At 39.5% G+C, this 18331-nt stretch overlaps 1 protein-coding gene across 2 annotated transcripts in view; it reads right to left on the reverse strand.

The window, feature by feature from the left end:
* Positions 1-18331, reverse strand: part of fbn2 (fibrillin 2) — a 349375-nt gene that overhangs the window by 209329 nt on the left and 121715 nt on the right. For both annotated transcript variants that reach the window (XM_036976697.2, XM_090233643.1), the window contains 6 exons: positions 17603-17728; positions 14246-14473; positions 13095-13220; positions 12487-12615; positions 4757-4882; positions 652-777 (listed from right to left, as the gene is read on the reverse strand). In XM_036976697.2, coding sequence (XP_036832592.2) covers positions 652-777; positions 4757-4882; positions 12487-12615; positions 13095-13220; positions 14246-14473; positions 17603-17728 — 861 coding nt within the window. The remainder of the gene's footprint in view (positions 1-651; positions 778-4756; positions 4883-12486; positions 12616-13094; positions 13221-14245; positions 14474-17602; positions 17729-18331) is intronic.

Raw genomic sequence — 18331 nt, forward strand, 5'->3', positions numbered from 1 at the left:
ATAGCTAGCATAACATGTTAGCCAGCATGGTATTGAATGTAATAAATAGCTAGCATGACATGTTAGCTAGCATGTTATTGCATGTAATAAATAGCTAGCATGTTATTGAATGTAATAAATAGCTAGCATGTTATTGAATGTAATAAATAGCTAGCATGTTATTGAATGTAATAAATAGCTAGCATGTTATTGAATGTAATAAATAGCTAGCATGTTATTGAATGTAATAAATAGCTAGCATGTTATTGAATGTAATAAATAGCTAGCATGTTATTGAATGTAATAAATAGCTAGCATGTTATTGAATGTAATAAATAGCTAGCATGTTATTGAATGTAATAAATAGCTAGCATGTTATTGAATGTAATAAATAGCTAGCATGTTATTGAATGTAATAAATAGCTAGCATGTTATTGAATGTAATAAATAGCTAGCATGTTATTGAATGTAATAAATAGCTAGCATGTTATTGAATGTAATAAATAGCTAGCATGTTATTGAATGTTATAGCTCTAAGATTGATTTCTCAAGAGTACAAAAGAAAAACAGAACTTTAGAACATGTAAACCTGAGTAAATGGCACGTAGCATGACATCATACATAACATATGACTCATCTTTTATGTTGTAAGGTAGAGTTTAACGACCATACCTATGCAGCTCTGTCTGTCAGGAGTTGCTTGGTAACCAGAGTCACATGAGCAGTGGTAGGTACCGGCCACATTCACACACTGGCCGTTCCGACACAAGCTGACGCTCTGCTCGCACTCGTTGTAATCTGTGTAAGATAACATTCGTGAACACATGCTAAATTACTCAAAATGTAAATAAATATATCCAAATGAACTCCATATATCCAAATAAAAAGAAACGTCCCTTTTCAGGACCCTGTACAGGATGGCAACAACAACTGTCTGAGTTACACCAGGAACGCACAATCCCTCCATCAGTGCTCAGACTGTCCGCAATAGGCTGAGAGAGGCTGGACTGAGGGCTTGTAGCCTGTTGTAAGGCGGGTCCTCACCAGACATCACCAGCAACAACGTCGCCTACGGGCACAAACCCACCGTAGCTGGACCAGACAGGACTGGCAAAAAGTGCTCTTCTCTGACGAGTCACGCTTTTGTCTCACCAGGGGTGATGGTCAGATTCGCGTTTATCAATGACGTAATGAACGTTACACCGAGGCCTGTACTCTGGAGCGGGATCGATTTGGAGGTAGAGGTTCCGTCATGGTCTGGGGCGGTGTGTCACAGCATCATCGGACTGAGCTTGTTGTCATTGCAGGCAATCTCAACGCTGTGTGTTACAGGGAAGACATCCTCCTCCCTCATGTGGTACCCATCCTGCAGGCTCATCCTGACATGACCCTCCAGCATGACAATGCCACCAGCCATACTGCTCGTTCTGTGCATGACTTCCTGCAAGACAGGAATGTCAGTGTTCTGTCATGGCCAGCGAAGAGCCCGGATCTCAATCCCATTGAGCACCTCTTGGACCTGTCGGATCGAAGGGTGAGAGCAAGAGCCACTACCCCCAGAAATGTCCGGGAACTTGCAGGTGCCTTGGTGGAAGAGTGGGGTAACATCTCACAGCAAGAACTGGCAAATCTGGTGCAGTCCATGAGAAGGAGATGCACTGCAGTACTTAATGCAGCTGATGGCCACACCAGATACTGACTGTCACTTTTGATTTTGACCCCCCCTTTGTTCAGGGACACATTATTCCATTGCTGTTAGTCACATGTCTATGGAACTTGTTCAGTTTATGTCTCAGTTGTTGAATCTTGTTATGTTCAAAGAAATATTTATACATGCTATGTTTGCTGAAAATAAACGCAGTTGACAGTGAGAGGACATTTATTTTTGTAGTGTCGATTTCCCACACACCGATTAAGCCTAATTCTGGGTTAAACAGTATGCGCAACGGAGAATCTTCATTGAAAGGGTTTACATTGTCCTGTACTAATATTTGTGTTAAGAAAAGGACAATTTGACAAGATAAGAGAGCGAGCGGTGGGAAAAATGTCCGCTAATATAAATGTCACAAAAGAAAAACAAGACATCACAGAGATCACAGAGTTCCCCTTTAAGGCCCCATCAAATGTTGTTATTCACCTCTAGTCCTTCTGAGTAGGTTATGTACAGTGTTACTAGGTCATTGCATTGCCAGGTCATAAGGCTAATCACCTTATGACCTGGCAATGCAATGACCTAGTAACACTGTACATAACCTACTCAGAAGGACTAGAGGTGAATAACAACATTTGATGGGGCCTTAAAGGGGAACTCTGTGATTCAAACAACGACAAAGTGGGCACCCCACCATTTTTGAGGGGTAAACAACTGATGGATGGGGCTCAAGAAATGTAACCAGTCATAAATTCATAGTGGGAGCTATGGAGGCAAAATTATAGCTTTAACCATGTGTTGAAGCTATACAGTTACAATTACATTGTTTACAAACAATGGAGTAAAACAATTTTATATTTTGGGTTCTGATGGGGTACGTCAGTTGAACTAAGCTCATTGGGCATTAATTAGTTATATCCTTAAATAATCAATGGCTATATATCATTTAAGGCCAGGCACCACATGATAAAATGACATTTATTTATATTAGTATTTTCAAAAAGTAAAAATAAGAATGTCAAAAAGTTGATGTCAATGTATATATTTTTTTGTTTATCATACTACCGTCATCAAAATGTCATGAATTGTAACCCCTTTTAAATTGACTTACATCCATAATTTCAAAGCTCACCACATTGAATCACACATCATTTAAAAGCCCATTTTATAGATCATGTTACACACTGGAGTCTGGACTATATGTTGTAACTTACTTTGAATAGATGAGGATTAGATTTAAATAGGTGTTTGGTGTTTGATAGTCTGAATTCTATGTCTTGGTCTTTAACTGCCATTTTCCAAAAGTCAGAATCTTCCCAATAGCCAACAAATTTTTCTCAGCTTCAGAAACATCTGTTCTTACCTAAATGTGTGTGGCTATCCACAGATGTGTTCTCCACTTATACATAGGAAATTGTTGATATTTTGTCAATTTCTTTTTCTAGTTGACATTTTCTTCTGAAAAATGTGACAAAAACAAGAACCCAACATGTCTAATGAGAAGAACCGTATATGTTATTGAAAAGAACCCTAGATGTTGTTGAGGAGAACCCTACACTTTGCCAGTGTGTGTCTAGGCGACCTGCCCCTCCCCCCTCCCAAGCAGAGGCTACTGTACTGACAGTACAAGCTTGATTCAGAAAATAGGAAGAGACATTATTTAATTAGCTAGAGAAGAATGGATTACCTTTTCAATGCTAGTTAAGGATGCTAGTTAGGTATAATTATCACATTTGACGATGGATTTATTAACTACAAAAAACTAAGATGTGTTTTTGAATTCTGTTGCCGCTCTGCACACACAAGCTTTGTTAACTAAACTAGCTTTTCTGGTCCAACGTTAAGTCAACTCTGAAGTTCAAAGACATTCAAAGTTTCTCCATAGAAGCCGTACCTCTGTAGATATAATTCTGTGGGCCTAATTCAGATAATGCATGTCATAACAAGATACCCAACGCTTCAAGCCTCCTCCTCAACCCTCTCTCGCTCTCTCCCCAAGAGAAAAATGTCAGTCGCATCTTGCGCCATAGGCTACACCTGTCTGTCCATCGCGCACGTAAAAAACTAGCTTGTGTCACACCCTGATCTGTTTCACCTGTCTTTGTGCTTGTCTCCACCCCCCCCCTCCAGGTATCACTCATCTTCCTCATTATCCCCAGTGTATTTATACCTGTGTTCTCTGTCTGTTGTCAGTTCGTCCAGTCAGGTCTTTTCCAGGTTGTTTTTCAGTCTCCCTGCTTTCTCAAGTAGGTCTTTTCCAGGTTGTACGTGCTATGTTTGCTGACTAGGTTGTTTCCTAGTTGTTTCCTAGTTCCGCCAGTTCTGACCATTCTGTTTGCCCTGACCCCAAGCCTGCCTGCCGTTCTGTACCTCATTGACTCTGCCCAGGATTACGGACCTCTGCCTGCCTTTAACGTCTGCCTGTCTTTTGCCTGCCCCGTGTTTGGGTCAATAAACATCTGTGACTCTAGCTGTCTGCACCTGGGTCTTATCCCGTTCTGATGGCTTGCCTGCTCTGTCGGCACTGAATGGTGAAGTAGTTTAATGAGCTGGTCATATTTTTGGGGTTCTGAACTTTATTTTGCTGGTCGCAACAGTGTAATGGAACAAAGAAAATTGTGGATCTGTTTAGAACGAAACGATTGGAAATTTATTTTGGTTCCAACCACTGATTATAACCCTACAGGTCCAATGAGAAGAACCCTGCATGTTGCTGAGAAGAACCCTGCATGTCTAGTGAGAAGAACCCTGCATGTCTAATGAGAATAACCCTGCATGTTGCTGAGAAGAACCCTGCATGTCTAGTGAGAAGAACCCTGCATGTCTAGTGAGAAGAACCCTACATGTCTAGTGAGAAGAACCCTGCATGTTGTTGAGAAGAACCCTACATGTCTAATGAGAAGAACTTGTTGTTGTTAAAAACCCTATGTTGTTGAGTATTTTGTCATGATGTTTATGATATAGACTGGGATTTGGCACATTATTGTAAAGTAACAAACATTAGTTAAAATGTTCAGTAACTGCTGTGTGTTCATTTGATCTGTCTATTTTTTGCTCAGTATTTGTTACATGTTCAGTATTTGTCATGTGTACTGAGGTCTAACATTTACAGTGTTGCTTACTCACCCTCGCACGCTGCCCCGTCCACAGTGAGCTGGTGTCCCTGGGGGCAAACACACTCGTAGCTGCCCTCTGTGTTCTCACAAGACCCCCCACGACACAGGGACGGTTCCCGCTCACACTCGTCTATGTCTGAGAGAACATACACACAACAGGTAATTCAGTATTAGTAGCACACGCGATGACAGAGAAACTCCCTAACATATGACAAACACTTATCCTTTCTAAAATATATATATATATATATTGTACGGTGGCCTGTGAGGTCCAGTGGTTAGTGCCACGGACCCCGATACCATATATGCCAGAGTCGGTTCGAAACCGGTCCACTGCCCTTTCACTCAATCCCCTCCTATTCCTCTCTACTGTCCTATTGGTTCAATACAAAATATGAAAGGAATGGGACTGCCCCATTCCTTTCAAATTGATAAATGATAGAGTATATATATATATATATATATATATATATATATATATATATATATATCCACAGTTCTGGGCCCCCCCCCCCAAAAAAAGTGACTTTGAAACATGCCTTGGATGATGCAAATGTTTTTACTGTGCAGCAGATTTGAACTTTTTACCATCTACATATGTTTTAGTGGTATTACACATATTGCCTAGAAGCAGTCTATGGACAAGGTAAGACAGCACTCTATGCTTTGGTTTTGTTTACCGGACCACTGTCTCCAAATGCTCACTTTTATTTATTTTTTTTTGTTGTCGAAGAACGTGAATATGTAGTATTTTTGTTGTGTTTCAGGTGATTCCATACTGAGTAAACAGGAAGCAGAGATAGAGAGACACTACCGTGCTCCCCACTCTCGTGCTGCGAGTGGATTGTCCCACCACGTTCTCTTGAGTACGTTCTCGTGAAGACTAGAGTGTGGAGAATGCATTAAACAATACATTTGAGAAGCACTCACACTCCGCTTCACTGAATTACGTCACACTTCACCACCCCATTTACTGAACTTTCTTCCAGCCAGGACAATGGCAACAATAGGCGAAACAAGATATACACAAAGCAAACGTTTTACTTAATAATTATCAGCTAGATATGTGAATCGTAATATTGTAGCTAGCCAGCTAGTTAAACAGGAAAAAATGACCTAAAACGAATGTTATGCAAAGATAGATGTACATTCTGCGTGGGTAGCTACCAATTCTTTGTGGCTAACTAGCCAGTTAGCCCTATTGACTTACTATGGAGTTACAGTACCCATTCACTGAACCGTCTTCAAACCAGGACAACAATGGCAATAGAGACTAAACAAGATATACACAAAGCAAATGTTTTACTTCATAACAACATGTTTTACTTCATAACAACATGTTTTACTTCATAACAACATGTTTTACTTCATAACAACGTGTTTTACTTCATAACGTGTTTTACTTCATAACACCGTGTTTTACTTCATAACAACGTGTTTTACTTCATAACAACGTGTTTTACTTCATAACAACGTGTTTTACTTCATAACAACGTGTTTTACTTCATAACAACATGTTTTACTTCATAACAACATGTTTTACTTCATAACAACATGTTTTACTTCATAACAACGTGTTTTACTTCATAACAACATGTTTTACTTCATATTACTTCATAACAACATGTTTTACTTCATAACAACATGTTTTACTTCATAACAACGTGTTTTACTTCATAACAACGTGTTTTACTTCATAACAACATGTTTTACTTCATAACAACATGTTTTACTTCATAACAACATGTTTTACTTCATAACAACGTGTTTTACTTCATAACAATCAACAATCCATCAGAACTTTCCCCGTGAAAACTACGAACATTTACACTCAGGAAAAAACTTCAAACTGTAACCAGTGCCTGCAACTTGGTTCAGGTTATCAGTCAACCTACCAGGGTAGTTACAAACAGCACAGGAATGAAATCATCAACATGTATTGATCACTTTTTACTAATGCTGCAGATATTTGCTTTAAAGCAGTATCCACATCCATAGGATATAGTGATCACAATATAATAGCCATCTCTAGGAAAACCAAAGTTCCAAAGGCTGGGTCTAATATAGTGTATAAGAGGTCATACAATAAGTTTTGTAGTGAATCATATGTTGATGATGTAAAGAATATTTGCTGGTCTGTGGTGTGTAATGAGGAGCAACCAGAAGCTGCACTTGACACATTTATGAAATTGCTCATTCCAGTTACTAATAAGCACGCACCCATTAAGAAAATGACTGTAAAAACTGTTAAATCCCCTTGGAATGATGAGGAATTAAAAAAATATTTTATTGAGAAGGATGAGGCAAAATAAATGGCAAATAGGTCTGGCTGTACAACCAATTGGCAAATGTACTGCAAATTGAGAAATCATGTGACTAAACTGAATCAAAAGAAGAATAAACTACACTATGAAACAAAGATAAATTACATTAAAAAAATAGTAAAAAGCTTTGGAGCACCTTCAATTAAATTTTGGGAAAAAAGGCAAACTCAGCTCCATCATTCATTGAATCAGATGACTCATTCATCACAAAACCCACTGATATTGCAAACTAGTTTAATATTTTATTTTCAAATTTAGGCATGACATGCCAGCAACAAACGCTGACACTACACATCCAAGTATACAGTATCTGACCAAATTATGAAAGACAAGAATTGTAATTCTTAATTCCGTAAAGTAATTGTGGAAGAGGTTAATTTTTTTGTTGTTGTCTATCAACAATGACAAGCCACCTGGGTCTGACAACTTGGATGGAATATTAGCGGACAATATTGCCACATCTTCAGTTTAAGCCGACTAGAAAGTGTGTGCTCTCAGGCCTGGAGGGAAGCAAAAGTCATTCCGCTACCCAAGAATAGTAAAGCCCACTTTACTGGCTCAAGTAGCCGACCAATCAGCCTGTTACCAACCCTTAGTAAACTTCTGGAAAATATTGACCAGATACAATGCTATTTTACAGTAAACAAATTGACAACAGACTTTCAGCACGCTTATAGGGAAGGACATTCAACAAGCACAGCACTTACAAAATGACTAATGGCTGATTGGCTGAGATAAATTGATGATAAAATGATTGTGGGGGATGTTTTGTTAGACTTCAGTTATCGATCACAGTCTGTCGCTGGAAAAACGTATGTGTTATGGCTTTACACCCCTGCTATATTGGGGATAAAGAGTTACCTATCTAACAGAACACAGAGGGTGTTCTTTAATGAAAGCCTCACCAATAAAATCCAGGTAGAATCAGGGGCAGCAGTCTAGGCTCCTTACTTTTTTCAATCTTTACTAACGACATGCCACTGGCTTTGAGTAAAGCCAGTGTGTCTATGTATGCGGATGACTCAACACTAAACACATCAGCTACTACAGCGACTGAAAGGACAACAGTTTACCTTTATTTTCAGAATGGGTGGCAAGGAACAAGTTACCTATATATTTCCAAAACTAAAAGCACTGTATTTGGGACAAATCATTCACTAAACCCTAAACCTCAACTAAATATTGTAATGAATAATGTGGAAATTGAGCAAGTTGATGTGAATAAACTGCTTGGAGTAACCCTGGATTGTAAACTGTCATGGTCAAAACATGTTGATACAACAGTAGCTAAGATGGGGAGAAGTCTGTCCATAATAAAGCGCAGCTCTGCATTCTTTTGTTGTTGTTCTTCTTCTTCTTATACTTTATTCTTTTGCCCTTTTTCTCTCCAATTTCGTGGAATCCCATTGGTAGTTACAGTCTTGTCCTATCGCTGCAACTCCCGTACGGACTCGGGGAGAGGCTAAGGTCGAGAGCCGTGCGTCCTTCCGAAACACAAACCAGCCGCACTGCTTCTTGACACAATGCCCGCCGCACCAATGTGTCGGGAAGAAACTCCGTACACCTGGCAACCGTGTCAGCGTGCACTGCACCCGGCCAGCCACAAGAGTCTAATATTAATCATATGTACGTCAACCTCTTCTGGCTGAAAGTGGAGAAGAGATTGACTTCATCACTACTTGTATTTGTGAGAGGTTTTGACATGTTCAATGCACCAAGTTGTCTGTTTGAACTACTGGCACACAGCTCAGACACCCATGCATACCACACAAGACATGACATCAGAGGTCTCTTCACAGTCCCCAAGTTCAGAACAGACTATGGGAGGCGCACAGTACTACATAGAACCATGACCTACAAGGAACTCTATTCCACATCAAGTAACTCATGCAAGAAGTGAAATTTGATTTAAAAAACAGAAATAAATACACCTTATGGAACAGTGGGGACAGTGAAGAAACACAAACACTGGCACAGACACAAATACACATGATAAGCACTCTACACACTCTTGTATTGTAGATATGTGATAGTGGAGTGTTATGTGTTATGAAATGTCATGTAATATTTTAAATTGTATATAAACTGCCTTAATGTTGCTGGACACCAGGAAGAGTAGCAGCTGCCTTGGCAACGGCTAATGGGGATCCTTAATAAATACAAATAATAAGTCAATAGTGCTAACTGGCTAGCTACTACTATTAGCTAGCCAGATAGCCACGGAGAATTGTTAACTAGCTACCCATAAAGAATTTACATCTATCTAGTTTTAGGTCATTTTTGCCTGTTAAACTTTCTGGTTAGCTACAGTACATTATTCATTTCACATATTTAATGATTTATTTACCTTTTATTTAACTAGGCAAGTCAGTTACGAACAAATTCTTATTTACAACGACGGCCTACACCGGCCAAACCCGGACGACGCTGTGCGCCGCCCTGTGGGACTCCCAATCACGGCCGGATGTGATACAGCCTGAATTCGAAACCAGGGACTGTAGTAGGGACATAAAGCTAGCTGACAGTTATGAAGTAAAACGTATGCTTTGTGTATATCTTCTTTCGTCTCTATTGCCATTGTCCTGGCTGGACGACGGTTCACTAACAAGAACGTACTCAAGAGTCACGGGATACTAGGAGTGGTGGGTTGGAATCAGGCGCAGAGAGCAGGGTTCAGTATATCGTGATTTATTCTCCTCCAAAAAACGGTCGCGCCAACATACAGGGCGCATCGACCAGCCCAAACACAGGACCAAACAGTCCGGAGAATACACACATGAAAACCACATCCAACAGAGTAACAAAAAACAATCCCGCACAAAACAAGGGCGGGACAAACCTACTACATATAGGGAAGCTAATTAAACTAAATACACACAGGTGAAACTAATAAGACAAAACCAACAGACAAACGAAAAAGGGATCGGTAGCGGCTAGTAGGACGGTGACGACGACCGCCGAGCACCGCCCGAACAGGCAGGGGAGCCAACTTTGGCGGAAGTCGTGACATCAAGAGAACGTCGTCGGAGAATGCACTTGGAGCATGAGAGTGTAGAGCAGAATGCATATTGAGAAACACCCAGAGGATGAGAGTGTAGAGCACGGCAGAATGCATATTGAGAAACACCCAGAGGATGAGAGTGTAGAGCAGAATGCATATTGAGAAACACCCAGAGGATGAGAGTGTAGAGCACGGCAGAATGCATATTGAGAAACACCCAGAGGATGAGAGTGTAGAGCACGGCAGAATGCATATTGAGAAACACCCAGAGGATGAGAGTGTAGAGCACGGCAGAATGCATATTGAGAAACACCCAGAGGATGAGAGTGTAGAGCACGGCAGAATGCATATTGAGAAACACCCAGAGGATGAGAGTGTAGAGCACGGCAGAATGCATACTGAGAAACACCCAGAGGATGAGAGTGTAGAGCACGGCAGAATGCATATTGAGAAACACCCAGAGTCTATTTTCTCTCGCTTCAGCTCAAATAATAGCCGCCATTGATTTCAAGAAATGTTGCATCATTATTTATGTGATTGCGTTATATTTCTTTGCATACTTTCCGTTGGAAGTGTGCTTCAAAAGATGTACAAAGAAGTGCCCTACATGCTCCGTTTCTTAATTAATTTGGACTCATGCTTTGATTTGGACTCATACTCCAACCCCCCCGTGCTTCAATTTGCATGGCTCGGAGCATGGTAGTATGAATTTTGAGAAACACCCAGAGAGACACTGTAGTGAGAGGAAGAGAGAGACAGAGACTGTAGAGAGAGACTGTGGAGAGATGAAGAGAGAGAGATACTGTAGAGAGAGAGAGAGAGCCTTCTACACCATCAAAAGGAACATAAAACTCAACATCCCAATTAGGATCTGGCTAAAAATACTTGAAACAGTTATAGAACCCATTGCCATATATGGTTGTGAGGTCTGGGATCTGCTCACCAACCAAAAATTCACTAAATGGAACAAACACCAAATTGAGACTATGCATGCAGAACTCTGCAAAAACATCCCCAGTGTACAACCTAAAACACCAAATAATGCATGCAGAAAAGAATTAGGCCGATACCCGCTAATTGTCAAAATCCTGAAAAGAGCTGTTAAATTCTACAACCACCTAAAAGGAAGCAATTCCCAAATCTTCCTTAACAAAGCTACCACTTGCAGAGAGATGAACCTGGAGAAGAGTCCCCTAAGCAAGCTGGTCCTGGGGCTCTGTTCACATACACAAACAGACCCAACAGAGTCCCAGGACAGCAACACAACTAGACCCAAACCAAATCATGACAAAACACAGTGGAAATTATTTTTTTTTTAAAACAGAGCAAAGTAGAATGCTATTTGGCCCTAAACAGAGAGTACGCAATGGCAAAAAACCTGACCACTGTGACTGACACAAAATTAAGGAAAGCTTTGACTATGTACAGACTCAGTGAGCATAGCCTTGGTATTGAGAGAGGCTGCTGTAGGCAGACCTGGCTCTCAAGAGAAGACAGGCTATTTGCACACTGCCCACAAAATGAGGTGGAACATGAGCTGAACTTTCAAACCTCCTGCCCAATGTATGACCATATTAGAGACACATACTTCCCTCAGATTACTCAGACCCACAACAAATTCCAATTTTGATAAACTCCCATATCTTCTGTATGAAATACCACAGTGTGCCATCACAGCAGCAAGATTTGTGACCTGTTGCCACAAGAAAAGGGCAACCAGTGAAGAACAAACACCTTTGTAAATACAACCCATATTTTTATTACATTTTTTATTTATCCTTTATTTTATTTAACTAGGCAAGTCAGTTAAGGTTTGATCTACCCCGGTCAAACCCGGACGATGCTGGGCCAATTGTGCGCCGCCCTATGGGACTCCCAATCACAGCCGGAGGGAATACAGCCTGGATTCAAACCAGGGACTGTAGTGACGTCTCTTGCGCTGAGATGCAGTGGCTTAGACCGCTGCTCCACTCAGACGGTTTATTAAATTTCCCTTTTGTACGTTAACTATTTGCACATTGTTATAACACTGTACATAGCCATAATGTAATCATTTGATGTCTCAATTCCTTTGAAACTTTTGTCAGTGTAATGTTTATTGTTCATTTTTATTGTTTATTTCACTTTTGTTTATTATCTAATTGACTTGCTTTAGCAATGTAAACATGTTCCCCATGCCAATAAATACTTTTGAATTCAAATTAAATTGAGAGAGACTCTAAAGAGGAAGAGAGAGACTGAAAGATAGAGGAAGAGAGAGGAAGAGAGAGAGAGATGAGATACTGTAGAGAGGAAGATAGAGAGAGAGCGAGAGAGAGACAGAAAGATACTGTGGAGAGGGAGAGAGAGAGAGCGAAAGAGTGATATTGTAGAGTGAGGAAGAGAGAGATAGAGATAGAAAGAAGTTGGACTCACCCATGCAGTTCTTCATCATCATGAAGCCACTCTCATAGCCCTCGGAACACTCACACTCAAAACTACCCGGAGTGTTGACACAAACCCCTTGGCCACACAGGTCCGGAGAGATACGACACTCATCTATGTCTGAACACACACACACACACACACACACACACACACACACACACACACACACACACACACAGAGGACAGCAGAACAGATGTTATCATATCTTTTATATTGACATTGATATTTGTACTGCACTGTTGAGGGAGCTTGCAAGTAAGCATTTCACCACATTGTTTATACCTGCTGTAAACTGTGTAAACTGTGTACACGACAAATAAACTTTGAGAACATACGTATGTTAGTTAATTTGGCTAAATAAATATTCTCAATCGATGACAGATTATACTGTTTTGTTTAATTTTGTGACAGGTATTTTAAGGTTTTTATGTTTTGTTAGTGCATTACGCAAACACACTTCAGTTTGGTGGGCTGTGCTAACTGTTTTGCAAAAGTGATCCCTATTGTGACAAAAATGTTCACGCAATCGGGACAAACTGTATTAACAGATCATTTCTATCCATAATAACGGGACACAATGAGGTCATTGTCTCACCTGTGCAGTTGCGTTCTTCCATATCGAGGGAAAATCCTCCGGCGCAGTGGCACCTGAAACTGCCTATGGTGTTGCGACACTTTCCATGGACACACATGCTGGGGAACACCTTACACTCATTGATGTCTGTCAAAGAGAGACACATCCACATCTATTATAACAAAGACACACATTAATCACTACCTAGTCCTACTTCCTATAACAGATGCATATTAATCACTACCTAGTCCTACTTCCTATAACATATATTAATCACTACCTAGTCCTACTTCCTATAACAGATATTAATCACTACCTAGTCCTACTTCCTATAACATATATTAATCACTACCTAGTCCTACTTCCTATAACATATATTAATCACTACCTAGTCCTACTTCCTATAACAGATATTAATCACTACCTAGTCCTACTTCCTATAACAGATATTAATCACTACCTAGTCCTACTTCCTATAACAGATATTAATCACTACCTAGTCCTACTTCCTATAACAGATGCATATTAATCACTACCTAGTCCTACTTCCTATAACAGATGCATATTAATCACTACCTAGTCCTACTTCCTATAACAGATATTAATCACTACCTAGTCCTACTTCCCATAACAGATGCATATTAATCACTACCTAGTCCTACTTCCTATAACATATATTAATCACTACCTAGTCCTACTTCCTATAACAGATGCATATTAATCACTACCTAGTCCTACTTCCTATAACAGATATTAATCACTACCTAGTCCTACTTCCTATAACAGATGCATATTAATCACTACCTAGTCCTACTTCCTATAACAGATATTAATCACTACCTAGTCCTACTTCCTATAACATATATTAATCACTACCTAGTCCTACTTCCTATAACAGATGCATATTAATCACTACCTAGTCCTACTTCCTATAACAGATATTAATCACTACCTAGTCCTACTTCCTATAACAGATATTAATCACTACCTAGTCCTACTTCCTATAACAGATGCATATTAATCACTACCTAGTCCTACTTCCTATACTTCCTATCCTTACTTCCTGTTATCGGTTTGCTAAATTATGTAATATTGAGGAGTGACACTAACTACTTGGATTTCTGGTAAACCTTTTGGGAAACAACCAATATATTGCAAAGCTACTCCCTCACCTTTATAGAAGGGCCTTCCGGTGAGGACGTCTCCTCGGTTGGCGAAGCCTGGGCCTCGGGGGCAGAGGGCGTCATACTCGGAAGTGCCAGGCAGGGGGCACGCCTCGCACTCCTTCCCCCAGGCGGCGCCCATCGTGCAGCAACAGGCGTCCATGCGGAAACGGCCGGGCACGGGCTTGGCACACGAGTCCTCTTCCCACGTCAGGTAACAGTGCTCAGACCGCACGTCTGTCAGATACAGTGGAGTTTATAGTTCATCCATAGCAGTCAACACATACAAAAATAAAATAAGATCCTAACAAGATAACACTTTACATTAAGGTAACACTTTACATTAAAGAATCCTTTACATTAAGATAACACTTTACATTAAGATAACACTTTACATTAAGATAACACTTTACATTAAGGTAACACTTTACATTAAATAATCCTTTACAAGAAGGTAACACTTTACATTAAGGTAACACTTTACATTAAAGAATCCTTTACATTAAGATAACACTTTACATGAAGGTAACACTTTACATTAAGATAACACTTTACATTAAGGTAACACTTTACATTAAATAATCCTTTACAAGAAGGTAACACTTTACATTAAAGAATCCTTTACATTAAGATAACACTTTACATGAAGGTAACACTTTACATTAAGATAACACTTTACATTAAGGTAACACTTTACATTAAGATAACACTTTACATGAAGGTAACACTTTTACATGAAGGTAACACTTTACATTAAGATAACACTTTACATGAAGGTAACACTTTACATTAAGATAACACTTTACATTAAGATAACACTTTACATTAAGGTAACACTTTACATTAAGATATCACTTTACATGAAGGTAACACTTTACATTAAGATAACACTTTACATGAAGGTAACACTTTACATTAAGATAACACTTTACATGAAGGTAACACTTTACATGAAGGTAACACTTTACATAAAATAATCCTTTACATGAAGGTAACACTTTACATTAAGGTAACACTTTACATGAAGGTAACACTTTACATGAAGGTAACACTTTACATGAAGGTAACACTTTACATGAAGATAACACTTTACATGAAGGTAACACTTTACATGAAGGTAACACTTTACATGAAGGTAACACTTTACATTAAGATAACACTTTACATTAAGATAACACTTTACATGAAGGTAACACTTTACATGAAGGTAACACTTTACATGAAGGTTACACTTTACATTAAAGAATCCTTTACATTAAGATAACACTTTACATGAAGGTAACACTTTACATTAAGATATCACTTTACATGAAGGTAACACTTTACATTAAGATAACACTTTACATGAAGGTAACACTTTACATTAAGGTAACACTTTACATGAAGGTAACACTTTACATTAAGATAACACTTTATATTAAGGTAACACTTTACATGAAGGTAACACTTTACATGAAGGTAACACTTTACATTAAGATAACACTTTGGTTTTTGTAACACTTTACATGAAGGTAACACTTTACATGAAGGTAACACTTTACATGAAGGTAACACTTTACATGAAGGTAACACTTTACATTAAGGTAACACTTTACATGAAGGTAACACTTTACATTAAGGTAACACTTTACATGAAGGTAACACTTTACATTAATGTAACACTTTACATGAAGGTAACACTTTACATTAAGATAACACTTTACATGAAGGTAACACTTTACATTAAGGTAACACTTTACATTAAGGAATCCTTTACATTAAGCTACTGTTACAGGCTTTGATTTTTCCATTTATGTTTTGAGGTCAGACTTGTCTGGTAGGAATATCCACCAGAGTTGTTGGCAGAGAATTTGATTTGATCATTTCTCTACCATAAAAAACATTGTTTTAGAAAATTTGGTAGTATGTCCAACGGGCTTCACAACCACAGACCACGTCGTGTGGGCGAGCAGTTTACTGATGTCAACGTTTTAAACAGAGTGCCCCGTGGTGGAGGTGGGGTTATGGTATGAGGCAGGCATAAGCTACGGACAACGAACACAATTGCATTTTAGATATGGCCATTTGAATGCACAGAGATATCGTGACGAGATCCTGAGGCCCGTTGTTGTGCCATTCATCCGCCGCCATCACTTCATGTTGCAGCATGATAATGCATGGCCCCATGTCGCAAGGATCTGTACACACTTCCTGGAAGCTGAAAATGTCCCAGTTCTTCCATGACCTGCATACTCACCCAATGAGCATTTTTGGGATACTCTGGATCGAGCTGTACGACAGCTTGATCCAGTTCCTGACAATATCCAGCAACTTCACACAGCCATTGAAGAGGAGTGGGACAACATTCCACAGGCCACAATCAACAGCCTGATCAACTTCACTGTATGTGAAGGAGATGCATGAAGGCCACATCAAACACAAGAGTGAATGAGCGTGTACACGCTGCAATTAGAATGTACAGAAAACAGACGGGGCCGCGAGCGCCAACGCCGTCAATTGCGCCATACGATTCAAATTAGAAATCAAGTCTATTTTTCTCGCATCTACGCGACGTAATGCTCGTTTGATTTGGCCTTCAGTCAAATGGTGGTCACACCAGACACTGACTGGATTTCTGATCCCACGTCCCTACCTTTTTTTTTTTTTAAAAGGTATCTGTGACCAACAGATGCATATCTGTATTCCCAGTCATGTGAAACCCGTAGATTAGGGCCTCATGAATTTATTTCCATTGACTGATTTCCTTAAATGAACTGTATCTCAATAAATTCTTTTGAAATTGTTGCATGTTGTGTTTATATTTTATGTTCAGTATAGTTATTATATGGTCTATTTTCTTACCAGACTTTATTTAAAGAAAACTGTCAATTCCCTGGAGTTTATTTCATAAACCAATACAGATAACACAACACAAGCAACTTACTCAACAACCCTCCCCCTGGGGCTTCAACCAACAATTCTCAGTCACCTCCATGGTCAAATAGTTACACATTGCAACATTTGAGAAATAAACAGAGGTGCGGTTTTCGGGACAACGATTTGACCTAGCCCCGGGCTTAAAAGCATGCTCAATGGAGAATTTCCATTGAAATAGCTCTTCACTTCAGGACTAGGCTTAATGTGTGTCTTGGAAACTGGCCAAGAGAATATTTCAACTCATTGGATCACTGTGTCTGTTAAGGTTGCAGAATTCCAATAATTTCCTAAAATCAATTCATTTTTTAATTTTTTTTATCTCAGTTGAAGAATTCCAGGTTGGAAGATTCCCTCACAGCTTATTCCAGAAATACTCTAAACAGGATTTCGGAAAAAAAACAGGGAAATTTGGGAAAGTTTCTGGGATTTTGCACCGTTTTGTCCACTCACCCACACACACTCGGCCACTGGAGTCCAGTGTGAGACCATCAGGACACTGGCACTTGAAGGAGCCCTTGGTGTTTACACAGTACCCATTGGGACACACACCTGGGAAGACCACGCACTCGTTCACGTCTACGGCAAGCAGAGAGAGACAAAAGGTGCAGAGGTGAAATCTTTATTTGTGTCACAAGGCATTTGCTACCATTATAGTATAGTAATCATAGAAAGAAGGGTTCCAAAAGGTGACTTTGGCTTCCCCCATGGGATAATCTTTTTTGGTTCCGGGTAGAACCCTCTGTGGAAAATGTTTTATATGGAACCCAAAAGGGTTCTACCTGGAACCAAAAGGGTTCTACCTGGAACCAAAAGGGTTCTACTTGGAACCAAAAGGGTTCTACCTGGAACCAAAAGGGTTCTACCTGGAGCCAAAAGAGTTCTTCAAAGTGTTTTATGGGGACAGCCGAAGAACCCTTTTAGGTTCTAGATAGCACCTTTTAGCAATGGGCTCTATTTGATTCTATTCAATCAAAACTGTTACTGGGGAAACTCCCTACACTATCAGATGGTGTCTGTCAATATGAAAACATTCTTCACATACTATAATACGTTTTATCCTATCCCAATAACTGATTTCCATTTCAATTGTTTTAAGCACTGAATGATTCTGATGACTTACATCTGTATTTCTCTATTGAGGCTTATAGCAAATTATTTGTTTATCAAAATGGTAAATGT

The sequence above is a fragment of the Oncorhynchus mykiss genome, chromosome 5 (genome assembly GCF_057628025.1).
Source record: "Oncorhynchus mykiss isolate SJ-2025 chromosome 5, ASM5762802v1, whole genome shotgun sequence".
Classification (NCBI taxonomy): Eukaryota; Metazoa; Chordata; class Actinopteri; order Salmoniformes; family Salmonidae; genus Oncorhynchus; species Oncorhynchus mykiss.